A 23,261-nucleotide genomic window follows, 5' to 3' on the forward strand; every position below is an offset into this window, starting at 1 on the left:
TTCTGTTTACCTCACTGCCAGCTCCATTTTACCCTCAATATGGATCATTGTCAGGCTTACATTCTGTATGTGACTAATTCCTGCACCTATAAAGGGAGATATTCCTGGGTCTGCAGCTTCCAGCCTTGAAAGCCAAGATGCAGTGAATTTCAGAAAAAATAACTGTAATTCACAGTGCACACCTATAAAAGAACCCGTGCAATTTTCTTCCATTTATTTCAGTGGAGGATAATTACGTAGGTTCCTCTCCAGGCATGTGTTTTGCTGCTGACTTGGGAAACTTCCCTTATAGTATCCTCTTTGTTCCTTTTTAGTAAATCACTGCCATCTGTTCATATCTTAAGCGCTCCGCACTGACAACACCGCTTGATGAATTAGGTTACTGTAACGTACCTACTATGTAATTTATTGTTGGTCCTGCTATATTCTGTATGCTTCTTGAAGATTACTATATTGCACACAGTCTCTGCCAGGTTTCTGTTTTATTCCACATAACATCTAGACATTTAAGGACATGATCCTGCAGCCAGCATTGTAATATCACAAATTATTCTGTCTTATTAATTCTGTATTGCTTCTTATGTAACTCAATGACAGCTGTATCGATTACTCAGTATACTAGCTCTATCACCGGTCACTTCTATTCTCCTGTCTTCATTAGCCACAAATAAGGTGTCAGAAGACTGGAGGATAACCGATGTTGTCAACTCTTTATTAATGTGTTTTATGATAGACAGCTTAAAAATGGATTAAAAGATCAATTAACTGGATAAAGCGATGCTATTATTTGGGATTGTATATACATTTGTAAAATGATAGAATTCAATCCTGGACAAATCAATGTGGAAAAGAATGGTTTGGTTTCTTGCCTTGCTACTAATTCATTAATTATAATGAGATTTTCAACTTGCACATCACCATTAATCTAGAAGAGAGAAAAGGGAATGATTTATCAAAACTGTGTTAGATGTAATTCATGAAATGGTGCTAAAAAGATGGGTTTGAAGGAAGGAAGGAAATGAGACTTAGAATAGGGATCCTGAAGCATTAGACTCAAGCAGCTGAAGGAGTCAAAATTCATCTTCAGCTGTTCACATTATCCTCATTGTTGGCTGAACTCCCCATCTAAAGATCAGACTCGTTGACTACTAACTGCCCCATTAAACTGCAAAGATGGGATGGAGTTGATTCAGAAACCAGAGCTTGTTGAATTGTAGAGTTGAAGTAGTTGACTGAAATGGAGAAGGGAAAGGCCATAGAATGATTTCAACACAGGGATGAGCATAATAAAATGAGTTGATGGATTAGAAGCCAAGTAGCTCATTGTGTGGAAGTGTGGTGAACCCTTTATCGAGTCGCAGAATTTGATAAAAGCTGAAATTCATGGGTGATGGAGCACTATAGGTCACCTAGGAGGGCGTTGAAATTATTGAGCTGGAGGTGACAACTCAGAACTAGGGCTTGATCATGTTAATTTTATCTGAAATTAAAAAACAATACATCAAACACACATGCATTCACCAATGAAAGCTGATGTATGATTGAACAAATGCAGAAGATGTCAGAAACACTCGTAGGTCAGCTAGCATCCATGGAGAAAGGAGCAGTTACTGCTTCATCAAAAAAGAGGGGGGGAGAGAGAGAGCACGCAGGAGAGAGAGCAAGAGAGTGCGCGGGAGACTGGGGGGGGGCGGAGAGAGAGAGAGCAAGAGAGAGAGAGAGAGTGAGACACTTCCCTCACAATGATGGTTTTATCCTGTGGCATCATGTGAATCTTATTGTGACAAAATACAAAATGGACTATTGAACATGCCAGTGGACATTGTTAGATAACAGTGAATCTACATGGAGAATGATGGACTGAAGTTCATAATGAAAATAGACTGCTAGGAATGTTTTCCAATGGAATTACAGTTTACACTTCATTGCTTAATTTTATGAACTGATTAATGAGGAAGAGGTGTTAGCTGTCATGGAATGCATAAGAGTTGATGAAACGACAGGGCCAGACAAGATCTATCCATGGAGAGAGAGGTGTTTGTCAGGTTTCACTGGGAAGCAAGGGAGGACACAGTTAGACCCTGATAGAGATTTCTGTATCTCATTGACCACAGATTAAAGTGCTAGAAGACTGGAAGATAACTTATGTTGTTACTTTCTTTAAGAAGGGCAGCAGGGATAAGCCAGGTAACTATAGGACAGCAAGCCTTATGTCACTAGTAGAGAAATTATTGGAGATAATTCCAAGGGATAGAATTTATGTACATTTGGAAAGGCAAGGGTTAACCAGGGGTAGTTAGCATGACTTTGTGTGGGGCAAGTCCAGTCTCATTAATAAAGGGCACAAGACTTTGCAATGGAGGGAAGTTCAGAAATGAGGAAAAGAGGATTTCGGAGACAATAAACGTAATCTTGAAAATGTTTGCAAAGTGCTGAAGGGTCCTGAACACAGTAGCTGTAAATATTGATCAGATTTAATGTTATTGAAATCTAAGAGTTATTGAGGGAAAAATAAACATTTGGTATGATGCTGAAAATGGCTTCTAGAAACTAAAGGTAGGAATTCATGCTGTTGAGTCTTTGTAAATCGTTAATTTTAGCACTTGTGAATGAATTGTATAGTTCCTGTTATTTGGTAGATTCTGTCTTCATAAATGCCAAAGTAAATAGCTCAAACATCCTGGTGGTGTTGCCAGCAGCCAATCTTTAAGTCATTAAGTAGAACTCTAGATTGTACATGTTAATAAGTTTGACTTCCCACTGGGTTGTGATTTAAATTTTCTCTGAAATTTCCTAGTTGGCTCAAATTGGGGAACGAGATGTGATTTTAGGAACATTTTGGATGTCCTAAGTGTATTGTTGGATATATGTGCAAGCTTTATTTTATTAAATGAAAAATGTACTTGTAAATCTAAGCTGTCATATAGTAAACTTGGAATTATATTTTGGACAAATCAACTGCATAGTTCACTGTGTGAAGAGTTGTATCTACATTTATGATTTCTATTTTGCCATATTACTAATTATAAAAATAAAAAGTCTTGGTAAAATTGGTTTATTATTGTCACATGTACTGAAGTACAGTGAAAAACATGTCATGCATACTGTCCACACAGATCAATTCATTCCAACAGTGCGCTGAGGTAGTACAAGGTAAAGCAATAACAGTCTGCAGAATGAAGTGCAACTGTACAGGAGAAAGTGCAGTACAAGTAGATAGTACAGTACAAGGTCACAACAAGTAAACTGTGAGGTTAAGGTCCATCTTATTGTACCAGGGGACCACTCAGTAACCTTATAATAATGAGACAGAAGCTGTCCTTGAGCCTAGTGGTATGTATTTTGTTGCTTTTGTATCTTCTGTCTGATGGGGGGAGGAGAAGAGTGAGTAGCCAGGTTGAGTGCGATCTTTGATTCTGCCGGCTGATTTACCCAGGCAGCAAAAGTGCAGACAGAGGCCATGAGAGGGGAGGCTGGTTACTGTGATGTGCTGACCTCTGTTCACTACTCCCTGCGGTTTCTTGGTGTCATGGGAGGAGCAGTTTCCATACCATGCCATATGCATCTGGACTGGATTCTTTCTATGGTGCATTGATAAAAATTGGTGAGGGTCAAAGGGGCCATGTCATATTTCTTCAGTGTCCTGAAGAAACTTGCTAGCTTAATGGCTTCAGATAACATTCAAATTAAATTGCAATAACGCAATTCATGTATTACTGATGAAAGACAAAATTGCAGAATTGGATTTCCTGTCCATATATCTTTGTCAAGTATAGTATACTCTTACATTATGGCAGTTTGGGTGCAGAAATTTGCCCTTTTGGAATTAATAAATCATTACCAACAATTTTTGAGATACAACATTCTCTCTGATGGAATTTATATTGGAAAATATAACGGAATAAATACAAAATGTGAAGGAATCAATACATTTTGTCAATTTTTTTTGTCAAGAGATCTTGTTAGGGAAAATTTTGAAAAATGCACCAGCCTGTAATGTGGGTCTGTACTTAGGTCCAGAATGTGAAACACATATAAAACTATTTAAATTTATGGATAATGTGGCCTTTGAAATTCAAAATCTGTACAACTTCAGATAGGAAGATTAATAATCTGAATACTGTATACTCAATGATGTCTTCATCATTCTCTCTCAGAATTTCCTTATAATGTGAGGAGTCAGTTAAGGTATACTTCAGTGGTATCATGAAAGGCATAGTCACTATGGCCCAAAGAAAATCCCCATATCTTCAAAGATCTTTCTCACCATGGCTCCCTGTAAGCCAATACGTTTCTCTCTCTAGCCCCATTTTGTTTTGCAGAGCAATGAGCTATCTACACCTGCCTCTTTTAATATTAAGTTTTGCTGCTGCCCAGACATTTATTCAGCTCCTTTTCCATCCCAGAGCCTGCCTTGTGTACTTCCCGTGAGTGTCATTGACAAATACCTGGCGAAAGGCCAGCAGTTCATCCTCTTGGCCTTAGGAAGGTTGTGGTCTAGAGAGACTGAAAGAGCCAGAGAGAAAATAGATTTTTAATTCCTGAAAAAAATAACTGCCAAATAATACATTACTCCTGTATACAGGGAAGAATTGAATTACTTATAATTGCAATAGCATTCTCTGCAGAACCCAGCCTTTTCTGTTTTACACTCTCAATACTTAGTCAATTCAAGAAAAATATAACTGTTACAGCCAGACTTCTCTCATGTTTCAAGTATTGTTGGAGCAAATTCAGCAATTTCTTCCGAAGTATTTTTATCTCATTCTGTAACACCTAATACCCAGTAACAGAAACAGCTTGTGGACCATGTAATAAATAGCCATCTTGGCCTCAATCTGTGCACATCTGAACTTTTTTAAAACAACAGGCCTCTGCCCTCTCTTTTATGAAACATCTCATTTTATCCTTGCACAACAAAATGGTAACTAAATAATTAGAATTCTTAATATCAAACTTCCTTTCAAAAGAGAAATTGACTTAAAAATACTATTAAGAACCAGAGAATCAAGCAATAAGAGAAGAAATCTGCATTTTTATAGTATCTTTCACAATAGTGAGATAATTTAATATATTTGCATCTTCTGAAGTCTCAGTTTTGGAGTGTTGTCTCTTTCTTAGGCTGCCCCTAGGAACTGAGAGTGGCTTCCTTCTACTTTGAACAGAGATTCATAGAGTCATAGAACACCACAGCATGGAAGCAGGCCATTCAGCCTGTCTAATCTGTGCTGAACCATTAATCCTCCTAGTCCCATTGACCTGCACCAGGACCATAGCCCTCCATGCGCCTTGCATCCATGTATCTATCCAAATTTCTTTTAAATGTTGAAGTCAAACCCACATCTACTACTTTTACTGGAAGCTCTTTCCACACTCTCACCTGTCTCTGAGTGAAGAAGTTTCACCTCAGGTTCTCGTTAAACATTTTACCTTTCATCTTTAAACTATGACCTCGAGTTGTAGTCTCATTCCACCTCAGTGGAAAATGTCTGCTTGCGTTTCTCCTATCTATACCCTTCATAATTTTTGCAGCTCAGTCTTCTACACTCCAGGGAATGAAGTCCAAACCTACTCAACCTTTTCCTATAACTCAGTCCTCAAGTCCTGGCAACATCCTTGTAAATTTTCTGTGCACTCTTTCAATCTTATTTACATCTTTCCAGTTGGTAGGTGACCAAAACTGCATAGAATACTCCAAATTAGGCCCCATCAATACCTTATACAATTTCAACATAACATCCCAACTCCCTGTACTCTTAACATTGATTTATTAAGGACAATGTACCAAAAACTTTCTTTAAGACCCTATTTACCTGTGATGCCATTTTTAAAGAATTGTAGGTCTATATTCACAGATCCCTCAGTTCTACTGCACTGCACAGTGCCCTACCTTTTACCGTATAAGACCTACCCTGGTTGGTCCTCCCACAGTGCAACACTTCACACTTGTCCGCATTAAATTCCTTCTGCATTTTTCAAGCTGGACTGGAGCCCATTCCGAGCTTTAACAATCTTTCTCGCTGTCCACTAACCCCCTCCCCCCAATTTTGGTGTCATTCGCAAATAAACTGATCCAGATTACCACATTATTAACCAGATCATTGATATAGATGACAAAAAAACAACAATCCCAGCATCGATCCCTTTGGTACTCCACTAATCACAGGCCACCAGTCAGAGAGGCAACCGTCTATAACGTTGCTCTGGTTTCTAATGTGAAGCCAATGTCTAATCCATTTTACTACCTCATCTTGAATGCCATGCAACTGAACCTTCTTGACCAACCTCCTATGCATGACCTGGTCAGGGGCCTTGCTAAAGTTCATGTTGATGAAGGCAAGGCAGTGGATAGTCATACTTTATTAAGTATGGGATCAATAAAGTATGACTATCCACTGCCTTGCCTTCATCAACTCCATAAGATCGATTAGACACAACTAACCATGCAAAAAGCCATGTCGATATTCCCTAATCAGTTCCTGTCTGTCCAAATGCTTATATATCCGGTCCCTTAGAATACCTCCCAGTTACATTTCCACTACTGATGTCAGGCTCACCGGCCTATAATTTCCCTGCTTATTCTTAGAGCCTTTCTTAAACAACAGAAGAACATTAGCTATTCTCCATCACATCATCCTCGGATAAGGATGTGTTAAATATCTCTGCAAGGGCCCCTGCAATTTCTACACTAGCCTCCCACAGGGTCCACACTTTGTTTGTTCTTAGAGATTTATTTTTCACTCTTAATTTGTCTCAAGACAGCAAACACCTCCTCCCCTATAATCTGTATAGGGTCCATAACCTTGCTTCTGCATTTCCTCATATGTATTGACTTTGTATCCATTTCCCAAGTAAATGCAGATGCAAAAAATCTATTTACGATCTCCCCCATCTCTTTTGGCTCCATGCATAGACTATCACTCTGATCTTCCAGAGGTCCAATTTCATCTCTTGCTATCGTTTTGTTCTGTAGAGACCCTTGGGATTTCCCTTTGCCTTGTCTGCGAAAACAAACTCATGTCTTCTTATAGCTGTACTAATTTCCTTCTTAAGTGTTCTCTTGCATTTGTTATACTCCTCAAGTACCTCATTTGTTCCTGCCTACACCTGCTGTGCAATTTTTTAACCAGGCTCTCAATATCTCTTGAAAACATAGGCTCTCTGAACCTCTTACCTTTGCCTTTTATTCTGACAGAAAAATACAAAGTCTGTACTCTCAAAATATCACTTTTGAAGGCCTTCCACTTACCAAGTACAACTTTGCCAGAAAACAACGTATCCTAATCCACACTTGCCAGATCCTTTCTGATATCATCAAAATGGCTTTTCTTCAATTAGAGTTTCAACCCGAGGACAAAACCTCCAATACGAATCATCACCTAGCAACTTCGGTGATACGGTGTACGTGTCTGAAAGTCAACAACTTGGAGCTTAGTGCTACCAAGACAACATTACTTCCAGGACAACCCCCTACCTACTGTCTCCCCTTGGAAATTAATGGTCAGGCTGGGTCTGTGGTTGAGTCATTCAAATGCCTGGCGATTATCTTTACCATATATTGAAATAGGACAAGCACATTATATTCATCACTAGAAAAGCCCAACAGAGATTATCGTTCCTACGCCAGCTTAGAAAACTTAACATCTCAGGGCATATCCTGATGAATTTTTACACGGCCATCATTGAGAGGGTTATGACCACTTCTATCACAGTTTGGTTTTTCACGTCACCTCCCTCTCCAAGTCCACATTGCAGTGAGTGGTCCACTCAGCGGAGAAGATAATTGGCTGTCAGCTACCAATATTAAAAGATGTGTTCAATGCCAGACTGAAGAGAAGGGTTTTCTTCCCTACCACCCTCCCTAGGTCACCTATTCACCAAATTGCCATCAGGAGGAAGCTGCAAGTCCATCACCACCAGGACTACGCATTATCTCCAAAGCTTCTTTCCTGTAGCTATCCAACTTCTGAAAAAAGCTCACTCAGGTGTAATGCCCTAATTGTTGAGCACGTCATCTGTTAAACAGTTTTCTTGCTCCCCTTATTCTGATGATAATTATTTAATCTGTTTATTTGTTCACATTTACTTAAGTTCGATTATTGACATTTGTGCATGTGACCATTCTGCTAATTGCTGATTTCTCATGGCTCTTTGCATTATTGTCTTCTAACTTGTTGGTTCCTATTGTGTTCTGTGTTATGGTATCGTCCTGTGTCTTATGCTTGGCACTGAACCACAATCAATTCTGGTATAGTTTACATATTAACAATAAAGTGATTCTAATTCTGATTAAGAAAGAATTAGGCTTGCCTGGCATCTTTCCCCTCAAGCCAAGTAACCACTGGTTAAACCTGAACACCACTTCCAGGGAAGCTCTAAAAGGTGGCTGCCAGTTTTGGAATCATAAATTAATTTAATGAATAAAAGTAATTGCAAGCTGAACAATAAGTGGGATGACTGTTTTTTATTGCACTAGCCTTTCTTGTTCTCTTAAGGTAACCTCATAACATTTTTGTTTTGTGAAAAGAAATTTTTGAAGAGTTGCCTGTGTACTTAGAGCTCAGTTTTAAAGTGGTAGAGACTGCAGGCTCACATAGTTCGAGAAGGGTTCAACGTTACTGGAATGTTTATCATATCATGATGTCTGGAATCAAATACATTCATTTCTTGTCATCAGAATCAGAATGAGGTTTATTACCACTGACATATGACGTGAAATTTGTTCTTTTGTGACAGCGGTACAGCTCAATGCATTAAAAAATTATTAGAAATTGCAATAAGAAATATATAAAAATAAACAAAGGGAACTAGAAGTGAGGTAGTGTTCATGGATTCATGGTCCTTTCAAAAATCTGATGGCAAAGTGTTGTGACTTCAGGCTCCTGTACCTCCTCCTTGATGCTAGCAATAAGGAGAGGGCATATCCTATGATGGCAAGGGTCCTTCATGATGGATGCTGCCTTCTTGAGCCATCGCCTTTTGAGGATGACATTGATGGTGGGAAGGCTAGTGCCCACGATGGAGCTAGCAAAATTTACAACTTCCTGCAGCTTTATTCAGTCCTGTGCATTGGTGCCTTCATAAATGAGACTGCCAGCCATATCATCTTTAATTTGTTATTGATTGGAAGACTTTCATTACCAGAATGGTGGTTGTGAATTTGGAGTGTTAAATTGCTCTGAACAGTGACCTTAATCTGAATTGAGTAATGATGGTTTAGTTAACATGTACAGAGTAATGCTTAATATAACTTTTCAGGACTGTATGTAACTACTATGCTATTTTATTTAAGTCATCAAACTAAAAAGCTAGAGCCTCTGGTGTAGGACACTTGGAGTATTTGTAAGAGGAGACAAGGAATTAGAAACGTTAACATACATTAAAACAGTTTAACATAGAGGAATTAAACTTGTGCAACTTTCTTCCAGAAGCCCAGGGGAGTGATTTTCTTCCGTGTATGATATTCCGCGAGTCCTGTATTTAAAGTAGAACGTATCTCAGGACATAATTCAATTCTACATATTAACCACGGATAACTTCAAGAGTCATATTAGAACTGTCCATTTATCCGTGCAGTTTTATTTTACCATGGCTAAAGGCAGCTGGTTGTGGAGCTGAACTAAACAACATGAGAAAGAGCTGCGGGTGGACACCCCATTTCTCAAATACATTATTGGTTATCTTGCTATAGAGATGGACAGCTGGGGCAAGGAACTGAGCAGTTATCCCCTGCTTCTCCCTCCCAAATCCCTCTACTCCTTTTGTGAAAGGAAGTGGAAGGCTCTATATAAAATATATGGTGGTAACTGAGCTGTCAGGGAAAACTCCAAAGTTGCTGCTTGTGATGGAATCCTCAATAATGAACCAAGAAAGGACTTAGCCTTTAATACTCTAGCAGGTCTTCATCCTGCTGCAAGACTTGTTTGTTTTTACATCTTGAATGTGCACCACTATAAGTGAATTTTCATGCTGATAGATGTCACACTAGGAACTACCAGTAGAATTTAGTAATGATTCAATTCAGTCATGTAGAGCAAATAAATAGATGTTTTATGATTATATTCCCTGCCCAAGATAAAACTGGAAGTAATTTCAAAATAAAATTGTAGAATCCAAGCAAAATAGGGGTCCAGAAGAATTCTACAGTTTAAGGAATTGAGAAAGGATTTGTTTTTGCAGTGAAGAGATGAGACAGCTCTTGGTTGATGGAGGAGAAAGAAAATATATTGAAACTAATTTGAACTATGGTGGAAACAAGAAGAGGCTTTGGTAGAGCAGTAAATAAAGAAGGTTCACTAAATAGAGAAACTGCAAGAGGAAAAGTAAATGAGAGTTTGGGTTGTGAGGTGAGAGCATCCCCTATCAAATCAAAGCAGAGGTGTCAGTAATAACAATTACTCAAATATCAGAGCAGAGAATACTTTGCCTTGACTTTCTATGGCAAATATCACATGAAACGAACTTTTTTTAGACCACTTTCTCTGACCAGGTGCTGTCAAAGTAAAACAAGAATTTAGTTTATAAAAATGATTAAAACAATGTTAAGTTCTCGGTAAATCACTAATCAAAACCTGGCATACTATTCTGTAGTTGTAGAGTTTTCAGTATGAAACTAAGAAAAAATGTTTTGGATTGAAAATCTTAAGATTTTCCATGTGTAGTCTGTCTCCAATGTCAGTAGTCTATGACCTGCTCTTTCCTTTCTGTTGTATAAAGGCCATTTTGTTTATTTGACCTGACAGCAACCACCATGGATATTAGCAAGGTTGTTGAGCAGCACACTGCTGCTATTTAGCTCCATAATGGTAAAAAAAGTTTCACTTATTCCATCACAGCTCATTTCCCCCAGAAATGTTACTCAGAGCTACAATTGATATTCATTAAGACAACCTCTGTTTTCCCAGCCTTACTGTCTTTCATTTGCTATAGATTAAAGTTAAAAATGTGCTGAATTTTGCATTTTCCCAGAAGTGGACATTTGAGTTGCCAGTTGCAGAGTAATTCCAGAATGATCCACGACCTTGGTACTAGTGATACCATTGGCAATTTTGTGGTTTCCTTAATTGTAAGGGATAACAATTTAAAACCAGTGTTGATAAGGGACTTTTCTTCCAGGACTTTAGTAAAAGTAAATCTGGTTTCTTTCATAAATCATTCAATCAGATTGGATGGATGACTGTTTAGGGATTAGATCAAGACTGTGTCTCTAACGTCAATGCAGCTTGGTGAACTAATAAATGGGAGAAATATATTTTTGGAAATTATATATCTTGGGATCATCGTAATTTGCTATTCTTAAAGAGTTGAAATCAATTGTCAATAAAATAAACATTTCTATATCTTATAGCTAATTATCAGTTGATAAAAACTTGTTTTGAATGCTAATGCTAAAAGGGTATTGGAATATTGTATGCATCTGGTTTACTCCCCTTCATGTTTGATTCCATGAATTCAATGAAAATGACTTTTAGTTTGAGAGTACAACTGGCAGCCAGTATTTTGTTCCTAGGAGCTAAGGCAAGTTCCATGATAAAAGCTATTTCATTTCAAGGCTACGGCATTCTTTTTTTCTTAACTTCTATATTTGTTGTGTGTCCCTCTGAGATGTGGAGGACCAGCGCCATTCCTTCTCTAAGGAATGGCAGTGCCATGTGAGTGGTTCACTCAGCTTCATCTACCCATTCTTAAAAATTAGTGGTGGTGGAGAGAGAGCATGAGATGTGGTTGTGGTGTTGGGGTGGAGGAAAGGGATACTAGGGGAACTGTAGTGACAGAGAATGGAATTGAACCTCAGAGTAGATAGCTGGTGCCAAAGAGGACATCAGCATCATATGGTACTAATTCAATGCAGTAGCAACATTATATATTTATATCACACTGTGACATTGGAAGGTGTCCCAAAATTTGATCAAGCCACAAAATGGAAATATCGAGATAAATCAAGTAAAATTTTGGTTACGTAAACGGTAGGTATCTTAAGGGAGGAAAGGCACACAGACAGGTAGAATATTTTAAGAAGGGAATTCCAGAGTCCTAGGGCCTCTGGAATTGAAAGCATAACCTCAAATTTTAAATTACATTCTCAGACCTGGAAACAGACAGGTATCAAAAGAGAGTTGAAGCACGGGAGGAATTTGCAGAGGTAGGAGACTTAGGGAAAAATTTGAATGCAAGCGTGAGGATTGTAAAATTGGTATGCTTTATTGAAGGAAACCAGTATAAAGGTGAGCAATCAGCAAAGGTGCAATGCAAATTAGAACAAGGGTACCAAGTTTTAGGATACTGGAAGGCTTGTTTCCTGAAGAACAGAACAAGGGACAAAGAGTGCAATAGAATAGTTACGCCTTGAGGTAAACAAAGTTATGGATAAATGTCTAAGGAGCTGAAGCTGGAGCAGAGCTAGGTGTTGTTAGGAAGGTAACAATAGGCTAATGTAAGACTAGACACATATCAGAATCAGGATTATTGTCACTGATGTAAGTCATGAAACGTGTTTTATAGCAGCAGTACAGTGCAGGCAGAACAAATTGCTATAAGTTATAATATAAATAAATAGCACAGAAGAGGAATAGAAAAATAATGCTCATGAGTTCATGAACTATTCACAAATCTGAAGGCAGATGGGAAGAAGCTGTTCCTAAAATGTTGAGAATGGGTCTTTAGGTTCTCATACTACCCCCTCCCTGATGATAGGAGTGAGAAGAGGGCATGTCCCAGATGGTGGTGGTCTTTCACAGTCTTGAACCTGTGATGGAGCTGGCTGAGTCTACAACCATCTCAAGCTTCCTGAAAACCCGTGCATCAGTATCTCCACACCAGACGGTGATGACACCAGTCAGAATGCTCTCCACAGTACATCTGTAGAATTTGCTAGAGCTTTTGGTGACATACCAGATCTCCCTGAACTCTTAATGAAGTAGAGTTGTTGGCGTGTCTTTGTCATGATTGTATCAATATGTTGGACTCAGGTTTGACCCTTTGAGATGTTGATGCTCAGGAACTTGAAACTACTTACCCTATTTGATCCGAGTTCATGTTGGGATCAAATATTACACCAAGCTGTGAATAGCTTGGTCAGCCTCGCGCAATTCCCAAGAAGAAGAATGGTGTCAGTGGTTATGGTAAGAAATTGTGTGTAGAGGTCTAAGACAGTGACTCATGTCTCCACAATATTTAGTTTAAGGAAGTTTACAGCTGCTAAAAAGCTAGATTATGGACAAACTGGATGATATTTAAACACAGAGGAGGAGTTGTGAGGGATGGTGATAAAGTACAGCTGGATCTCATCACCACCACATGTGAAAGATTTTCCACTGTAAGTGGCTGGGCCCTGGGGAGTGTTGTAGAACAGAGGGACCTCAGAGTACAAGTACATAGTGTAGTTCTCTGAAACTGTTGTCACATGAGTGAAGGGGAGCGGGGAAGGGCAGCAAGGAAGGCCATTGCCATGTTGACTTTCATTGGTCAGGGCATTAGAGAAGTTGGATTGTTATGTAGCAGTTGTACAAGAAGATGATGAGACCGCATTTGGAATTTTGTGTTTGTTTTGGTCACCATACCCAAAGAAAGATGCCATCAGTTGGAATGAATGTAAAGGAGATTTACAGGGATGTTTCCTGGAGGGCCTGTTTCTGTGCTGTATGATTCTGTGACTCTATGATTCTGTCGAGTATAAGAAGTAGTAGGGAATTAAATGTAGATCCTTAGGAAACACCAGCAATAATGGTGCTGGAGCAGAAAGAGAATCCTTTTGCAAATTGTTCTCTGGCTATAATCAGATGAGAAGGTGTTATATTATGTGATTGCAACCCAGGTTGACTACTGGTTTGAGGATGATGAGGTCTATCGTGACTGCAGGCAAATCAAAAAAGGTAAGCTAGAATAGATTGCGTTTGTCACAGCCATAAAATGTCTTGTTCACCCCTAATGAGAGGTGTTTCACAGGGATGAAAGTTTGATTTATGAGATTCAGCGATGTAGTTCCAGGCAAGATAGGCATGATTCTGAGGTGCTACTAAAGCCATAACCTCGAAAGTGTGGAGTTTGGAGATGTTTGCGAGGATGAAGCTTTTTGAGGAGAGATGAGAGATGATGCAGAGTAAATTCTCTCCATGCTCGAGACAAACAGGGGCATCCTTTTTGTACCAGAATGACTTGTTGACATTTGTCCTTTTTCCACATTAATCATTTGCAAATTGAGAGAAGTTTTGTGTGGCAAAGGTAAATTGGATATGCAGTTGGCCCTCCTTATCCGCGAGTTCCGCATGCGCGAATTCAACCAACCGCGAATCGAGAAAACCCGGAAGTGCTCTTCCAGCACTTGTTGTTCGAACATGTACAGACTTTTTTTTCTTGTCATTATTCCCTAAACAATGCAGTATGATAACTATTTTACACAGCATTTACATTGTATTAGGTATTATAAGTAATCTAGAGATGATTTAAAGTATACGGGAGAATGTGCATAGTTTATCGTGAATCAGGATCGAAAGAAAAACAGAAGTTCTCTTACTAAGTAAGTTGGAACAGGTACATCCGGTATTATTTAGCGTTAGTTAGTCAAATGTTTTTCTTAGTATATAGTATATATTTTACCTTTCTATGCACATAAACCACTTAAGAAAAGTATGTTTCAGCACTGGGCTCGGGAACAGAAGTTCCCGAGTTCGATCCAGTCACAAAGTGCTCCCGAGCGTGCTCTCCAACTGTGCCGGGTTGATGTGAAGGATCAAAAACCCAAAACCCCAAAACCCAATAATTAAACCACTGCGTTGCTTAGTAATAATTGTAGCTTTAACCGGGCAGGGCCTTTCTCATTTTATCCTTTAAAATTGTTCCGATTGTTGACCAACTGTAGCCTAACGCTTTTCCAATGACCGATGGCTTTTCACCTCTTTCTGATCGCTTTATTATTTCCACTTTATTTAAAATCGTGATCGTGATTATTTTCGTGAACAGAAACATTGCGGATTCGGAGCTTCGCCGCCGGGTCCTAATGCCCACCGCACTGAGACGGGTTAAATAAGGTCCGGAGTTCCGCTGGGTCCTAAGGTCGTAAGGTCCACCGCATTGAGACAGGTTGAATAAGGGACTTGAGCATCTGCATTTTTTGGTATCCACGAGGGGTCCCAGAACCAATCCTTCGTGGATAAGGAGGGCTGACTGTAATTTTTCCTTACCTCCAAGAAAACTCAGATATTCATTATTTCAATCTGAATACAAGTCCCAAATATGGAGTTAGTGAGCCAGAATTTGCTGAAAAAATATCAGTGTGGAATGATGAACTTCATTATTAATTTGTAAGCAGGCCAGATAATAAAGAAAAAAAGATTTCGTATGAAGTGCAAATTGCCATGAGCTGCTAACTTATTTCCTTTGCTTTATTGTTAATATTTCACAAATGCCATCCACTCAGCAGCCTCACCTTGAAGTTCTGATACATTAATTGCCAATTCAAAGTTAAAGGAAATTTATTATTAAAGTTACCATATACAACCCTGAGATTCCTTTTCCTGTGGACATTCACATTAAGTACAAGAAACACGATAGAATCAATGAAAGGGTCCACCCTTCAGGATGGACAGACAATCAATGTGCAAAAGACAACAAACTGTGCAAATACAAAAAGAAGGATAAAAGATATAATAATAACAATAATAAATAAACTATAAATATCGAGAATATGAGTCCTTGAAAGTGAGCCCATAGATTGTGGGAACCAATCAGTGATGGGGCAAGAGAAGTTGAGTGAAGTTATCCCCACTGGTTCAAGATCCTGATGGCTGAGGGGTACTAACTGTCCCTGAACCTGGTAGTGTGGGCCCTGAGGCTCCTTTACCTCCTTCCTGACAGCACAGAGGTTAAATTTGGTAGTTAATATTGCAAGCTTTTTAATCGTGATAGCAGATAATTACTTCCGGTCAATGTCTTTCTTATCCTAAAAGTGAGTAATGAAAATATTTAGTCTTATTCTATCAGATAGTTAATGGATACTCTATGAATTTCAGATTTTACCCTTTGCTTACTTTTTTCTTTCTGAATGTCCCTTTTTCTCTTTCCTTTAAATTATCTTCTATTTATTTTTCTTACATTTAAGTATATAAATTAGAAGCAGATGTAGACCACCTAGAACCTTGAACCTGCTCCACCATTCAATGAGGTCATGGCTGATCTGTTTGTAACCTCAACACTGCCTTTTATATTACCCCCAATAACCTTTCACTCACATTGCTTGTAAAGAATCTGTCTACTTGTGCCTCAACAATATTTTTCCATTTTCACACAGAATCTTCCAAGAGAAAAAATTTAAACCTCACCTGTGTCATAAATAGGTGACCCCTTATCGTTAGCAGCGATCCATAGTTCTAGAAACTTTCACAAGAAACATTCTCTCCACCCTGTCAAGACCCCTCAGGATCTCAAGTGTTTATGTGTTTCAGTCGTCTCCTCTAATTCTTCTAAACTCCAGAAAATACAAACCTAACCTGCCTATTTTTTCTCATAAGACAATATTTTGTGATGGATTTGATATTAAATTAACCCCCTTTAACCAGTCTCCTTTAGTCTTCAAACCTGCTGGTTAAGGAGAACCAAACTTTGTCCGATCACTCATTACGTTCCCAGATGTTCTTTTTTTTTGGCTGCACTGTTAATCAGTGTGCAGCTGCAACCAGCAAGACAAAGGAGCTGAACATAGTAGAAGAGGTTTAATTATTGGGCACATTGTGAGGTACCAACTTCAGCAAACCCAGGCCTGTATCTAAACCACCCAATTTCTCTTAAAGATCCCATTTGACATTTTCACGGCAAAATTCAGAGCGTGGTTTGGAGTATGACTTATTAATTAGTATAAGCAGCAGATGGGCTAAATCAACTTGGACAGATGTAACAGTCAGTTTTGAGACTACTGATTTAAATTAATCCCAAAAGGTTATTAATTTGTCTTTAGTGACATTCCAGAAAGATCATTTTGAGAATAAAATACCCTCTATGTGTGTGATTTAAAACAGCTTAGGTAATGTATGTTTTTGAAAGAGTTGATGAAGCGTACTTCAACAAAAAAGAAATCAGTTCAATCTAATGCTGTTCTAGTACGTGTCAGTGTTGAAAGGTTAAATTAATAGCACAGGAGTTTTTTTTTCATCCCTGAGTTAGTACAGATGTTGAGCTGTAGTGATTTACTGGATGAGCATTGTTGGTCTACACTGTAAGCATTGTAGCATAGCTGCCTTGTTCTTTTCATGGTAATATTTATATTTTTAATACTTTATTGCAGTTCGAAGGCTGTAATAAGGCATTTTCTAGACTAGAAAATCTCAAGATCCACCTGCGGAGCCATACTGGTGAGAAGCCTTACCTTTGTCAACACACCGGCTGCCAGAAGGCTTTCAGCAACTCCAGTGATCGTGCCAAACACCAGCGAACACACCTGGACACAGTAAGCACGATACAGAATGTTTTGCATTATATTTAATTAGTGTTTACTCAGTACTGCACCCTATCAATGCATTGAATTAGCTAATCGAGGCAATCAAGGAGAAACAGTAGGAACATTAAAATTCTGAAATAACCAGTAAAATCAAAATCAGGTTTATTATCACATGAAACTTATTGTTGTGTGGCAGATGTACAGTGCAAAGATATAAAATTACTATAAATTACAAAATAATTAAATAGCACATAAAAAGGAGAGGTGGCAGTGTTGACAGGTTCATGGACCATTCAGGGGTCTGGTGGTGGAGGGGAAGAGGCTATGCCTGAATTGTTGAGTGTAGGTCTTCAGACTGCCATACTTTCTCCCTAATGGTTGTAACGAGAAGAGGACATGTCTTGGAGGGTGATGGTCCTTAGTGTTGGTGGGGCCTCCTTGTGGCACCATCTTTTGAAGGTCTCCTGAATGGTGGGGTAGGTTAATCCTGTGATTGAACTGGCTGAGTCTACAGCATCTTGCATGGAGCCTCTGTATAAGGCTGTGATGCAACCAGTCAGAATGCTCTTCACCACACATTTACTGAATCTGTAAGAGCCTTCGGTACCATACCAAATCTCCTCAAATTCCTAATGAATTACAGCCATTGGCATGACTTCTTCATGATTGCAACAATGTGTTGTGCCCAGGGTAGTTCCTCCCAAGATTTTTGATGCCCGTGAAGTTGAAGCTGCTCATCCTTTCCTCTGCTGACTGCTCAGTGAGGTGGTGTGTGCTCTCCTGACTTCCCCTTCTTGAGTCCACAATTAATTCCTGATCTTGCTGATATTGAATGTGAGGTGGTTGTTGTGACACCATTCAACCAGCTAGCTGATCTACGTCACTTCTGTCTACCTCCTTGTTGCTGTCTGAGATTTTACCAACAGCAGTGGTTTTTACCAACAAAAATGCTGCAAATGCGCAATAGGTTGGTCATGATGTTAAAAGAAATATAAGCAGGTTAACTGTTTACTCCAGAACAGGACAAGTGGAGAGTAAGCGATGATTTGGGCAGCCAGCAAACAGACTACGCTACTACTACTGCATTTCTGAGGATAAATCCGACTCATAACGTCAGCTGGCTTTAATAACTACCTGATGTAGCTTTGGCATGCCCTATCGTGTGTATCATATTTCTTGTCCAATAGAATGAGGTAAACAGAACTGTATCCAATGTGCCTGATTCTATACAGCAGGAAGGAATGGTATACTTCAATAGTGTCTAACAGGAAACTGGGATTCCAAGGCCAGTTATTGTCTATTCTTGTATTTAATGGGCTGAAACTGGTAGACCTGTGAGATCCACCCAAACACCGTCTGTGAGCCCATTTAACTGCAGCAGAACCAAGTCATCCTCAAATCTCAGTACAAAAAGATGTTGGCTGCCATGATCAATGAAGATGCAGGCTAGAGGTTTGCACTCCAATATTTGTAGAATTGATGTATTTCAGTGGATAAAGAAACTGATATTAGGTGGAGCAACCATTACTTTTAATGCCTGTGAACTGGGAGCAGAACATACATGGAAAATTCCCACTGTGCATTGACAAAGCTGATGAGGGTGTCTGTATGGAGATTTGTGGAAATCCTTATTGGGTTTGGTTCTGACTTCCCAGCCAAATCTTACAATCAAAGTTCCCACTCACTCCAGTGCTTTCCCACTTTGATGTGGATGGTTATCTGTGTCTTTTCCAATTGAAAATCATTAGAAATAAAAAGTAGATGGGATCTGCAGCAGGTAATGAGGTTGTTTTACCAGTTTACTAGCCTCTGGTAAAAGAGAATATCACTACTTACTAGCTAGCCTCACACATTTAAGGTGAGTCATTTGAATGAGGTGCTAGTGGAGGTGAAATTGTTAAAGAGGCACACAATTTTAGTACAGCTGACTTATTCTCCATCTTCTTCTGAAATAAGGAATCTGCTTAGTTTTACGATCAGACCATATCAACTTCCAGAAATCTTTGCTAATGTGCTATATTGTGTCCAGTACAGCAGAGAGAGAGAGAGACCCGTTTTGAAATTCTAATAGCATAAATAACATTCAGCTATTTAATGACTTTCTTAAGCTGGTTCAGTTTACTTTAAGTCACTGTAGGCTTGTGTAGCAAAGATTGATGGTTCATTACTGGAGTTTCTGCAGCACTGATTAACTGTTTTCTCAGGAGGTTATTTATTGACGTACTCATCATGCTGAATTTTCAATCCCCCTTTCTGGCACAGGACCACAAAAATAGCTTAGGCAACCTGTGTCCAGTTGTGGTTGTTCCTGATGTTGAAATAGAGCAGCCACTTGAAGATAACACAACACATATTTAAAAATTTAATTCCATGAGGTCCCTGTCCTAACTTTGGTTGAACTTGGATGAAATGCACCCAGTAAAGTTCATGCTTAATTATCATTCAACCATCCATAAATACAGCCAAATGGAACGGCCTTCCTCTGGGGCACAGTACCAACTGTCATACACAGCATAAGGTACATATAGCCCATATATGTACCTTGTACATATAGCACATAGGCGGTTTCAGAGGTGGAGGTGAAGCTGGAGCGAGCGTTTCGAAGAGGAGTCGGGGTGGAGAAGTTTTGGTGCCTGTCCACCTAATCTGGGTGCAAGGTTGGATCGCTTTTAGCGCCAAGCTGATTTGGTGAGGACAGGAATGGCTTTGGGCTAGGTGGCGAAGTCTAGGCCCTGTGGCTGGCACGACCCAGTATTTGGATGATTTAAACACTGGCCCAGATGGACTGGAAAGACCGGAGGTGAGGGTCGGGCTGATTTTCCTTGCTCTCCTGTGATGTTCACTCCTCTCTCCATGGCGCTGAGGCCGTGAGTCTGCTCCCGCTGCTACGCGTTTCGTGTCAGCGAGCTTCGCAGCGGCTTGCCCCACTATATGGTGAACGAGACCGAGGCTTTGGACCATGTCTGGCTGCTCCAGGGATTCGGCTCTATGGACTCAATTTGGTTCAGAATGTTGTTGCTTGCTTCTTTTGTTTGCATTATTTGTGGGGTTTTTTTTCTCATTCACTGTGCATTGGGTTCATTGTATCTTTCATTTTTAAAAATTGTGTTCTTTTGGGTTTCTTGCTTTGTGCCTGCCAGTAAGCAGACAAATCTCAAGGTTGTATAATTTATACATACTTTGATAATAAATGTACTTTGAATCTTTGAATATTAGATGGCAAATAAATATACAGCCACACAAAAAATATATATATATCCCAAGTCCCTGAGTGACATGTCCTGTCTATTGATGGTGCATGGTTGTTATCACAAGAAGAAGCAGTTCTCAGCAGTACACAGACGAATGCACGCATGCACACACACAATCTAATTTGTCATTTCACCAGTCGAACACTGGAGGGCAGCACCTCTGGCGTATCCTCTACTGGACTGCTGCAACAGGCAAGCTCGCAGCTTGAGGCCTAGTCCTTGCTTCAGCTGAGGCCACGCAGCTGTCTCGCTCACCAATAAACAAGGGGAATGGACTTGCAGCATTTTTACATTATCAGTGTCCAACAGGGTCTTGTGATGGTAAGAGAAACATCAAAGACAATCACTTGCAGTTAGACTGCACACTGCTTTCGCGCACTGACTACAACACCTTTCTGTAGCATGCAGTAACACTGTCCACACCGAGTCAAGCTTCTTCTCTTCCTGTACCAATGAGCAGCTTGCTGATAGGATAGATCTGTAGTACCCGAAATTCTTAATGTTATGTTTGTTCTTTAACAAAGACAAACTTGCATGGGTAAAAACACTAGAACTATTTTATTTTCAAGTTTACAGAATGGCTTCAGCTCAACCACATTTTACTTGGGACCCTCTAGCCCGCCAAGAGCGTGTGTGTGATCCGTTTACCAATGTCACTCCTGGTTCTGGGTGAACCACCCTTGTTGCACACTGGGAACTGAAGTTCTTTATTACATGGACACATAATAACACATCTTCCCCCTTTAAAGAAAACAGACACAATAGTATGTCCTCATAAACCTGCAAGACACAATAAAGCTTTCCAACAAAGATATTTACATTAACTTGAATTGTAATGAGCAAATACAGTCCCCCATTCACTCATCCACTCTCAAAGCATCTCTGTGGTAGTCCCTTTTGGACTGCTGTTTACTTTCATAGATGTCTTGCTTTCATTTGCTGCATTAATACCAGTGCCCTTTTGAGAACTCTGATCTATGTGTTCATTTCTTCTACATCCTCTGCCAAGATCTTATCTGTTTGTCTCTGTTCTTGTGCTTGCTCTGTAACCATAAATCACTCCACGTTCCTCATAATAGAGCCCTGGACTATATCCATGTGATCAGTGAGTCTTTGCTTAAGTTTCAATTGAGTCTGTCTCGATTCACAGAGCTCCTTCTGTTGGCTGCGTATCATAGATAGCAACTCCTCCTGTTGGTTTGTGTTGAACTATTGCGGTTGTTATGACCCTGGGTCTTTTGCGGGCTCCCAAACTTACTTTTTATTTTTCCTCTTCAACTTTGGTGAGGATTGTGGAGATAGTTTTGATTTCCAGTTTTTAATTGAAAGTTGATGAGAATGAGAACCAATGCTGCATGATGTGGAAGTAAGACCGATGACTTCTTCATCATCATCACTCTGTTCAATACTGGCATCCTGACTGTCATGCTGGTGTAGCTGGTACGGATGTCTATGGAAAGTGGAGTTCTTGTGCTTCTCTTGCATAACCTTTCTGGAGCTCTCGTGGATGCTGTTTCGAGTTTCTCGAGTTACATCAGGTAAGCATCCGAGTTCCTCAAAGACATCTGGGTACTTTTTATTGAGTGCTACCTGGTCACCTTTGGTCTGTAAAGGCACTACAAAAACTCTTTCCACTATGTTGAGCCTTTCACATGCACTCAGATCCAATACAGTACTGGCTGTACTCACTTTTCGGCAATCTGTAGCTGTGCCTTTAGGTGCTGCCCTTTGTGTTTGAAGGTCACGATACAGACTCCTTTTACTGGAACATTCTCTCCAGTTTAGTCTGTCACTTTTAACTTCACTGGGTAAATCTTGTTGTTTACTTTGAGAGTCTTGTAATCATCCATGGATAACAGATTCACCTGGGCCCTGGTGTCAAGCTCGAATGGAATTACTGTCTCATTCATAGTCATTGGAACGATCCAAAAAGAAGCGGAGAGCTTTGAGACCTTCCTGATGGGGGATGGAAGTATATAGGGACTAGACATCCATGGTGAAAATATAGTGGTGGGGACCAGGGAACTTAAAATCATCGAAACGTTTAAGAGCGTGAGAAGTGTCACGAACATAGGTAGGAAGGGATTGAACAAGGGGATCTGCATACCTCAACACGGTCTCGTTTCTGCATACCTCGACACGGTTTTATCCCCCCGCTTCTTTTTGGATTCCAGACCTAATCAGTTCCCCTCTACCACCACTCTGCTCCGTCTAGCGGAATTAGTCCTTACTCTTAATAATTTCTCCTTTGGCTCCTCCCACTTCCTCCAACCTAAAGGTGTAGCTATGGGCACCCGTATGGGTCCTAGCTATGCCTGCCTTTTTGTTGGCTTTGTGGAACAATCTATGTTCCAAAACTATTCTGGTATCTGTCCCCCACTTTTCCTTTGCTGCATCGACGACTGCATTGGTGCTGCTTCCTGCTCGTACGCAGAACTCGTTGACTTCATTAACTTTGCCTCCAACTTTCACCCTGCTCTCAAGTTTACCTGGTCCATTTCCGATACCTCCCTCCCTTTTCTAGAGCTTTCTGTCTCTATCTCTGGAGACAGCTTATCTACTGATGTCTACTATAAGCCTAC

General features: G+C 39.8%; 1 protein-coding gene across 1 annotated transcript in view; it reads left to right on the plus strand.

The window, feature by feature from the left end:
• The window catches only part of LOC134355154 (zinc finger protein GLIS1), a 380,709-nt gene that overhangs the window by 231,527 nt on the left and 125,921 nt on the right, over positions 1-23,261 (plus strand). The window contains exon 4 of the mRNA XM_063064929.1: positions 17,276-17,437. Within this exon, the coding sequence (XP_062920999.1) occupies positions 17,276-17,437 (162 nt within the window). The remainder of the gene's footprint in view (positions 1-17,275; positions 17,438-23,261) is intronic.

This window comes from Mobula hypostoma, chromosome 12 (genome assembly GCF_963921235.1).
Source record: "Mobula hypostoma chromosome 12, sMobHyp1.1, whole genome shotgun sequence".
Classification (NCBI taxonomy): Eukaryota; Metazoa; Chordata; class Chondrichthyes; order Myliobatiformes; family Myliobatidae; genus Mobula; species Mobula hypostoma.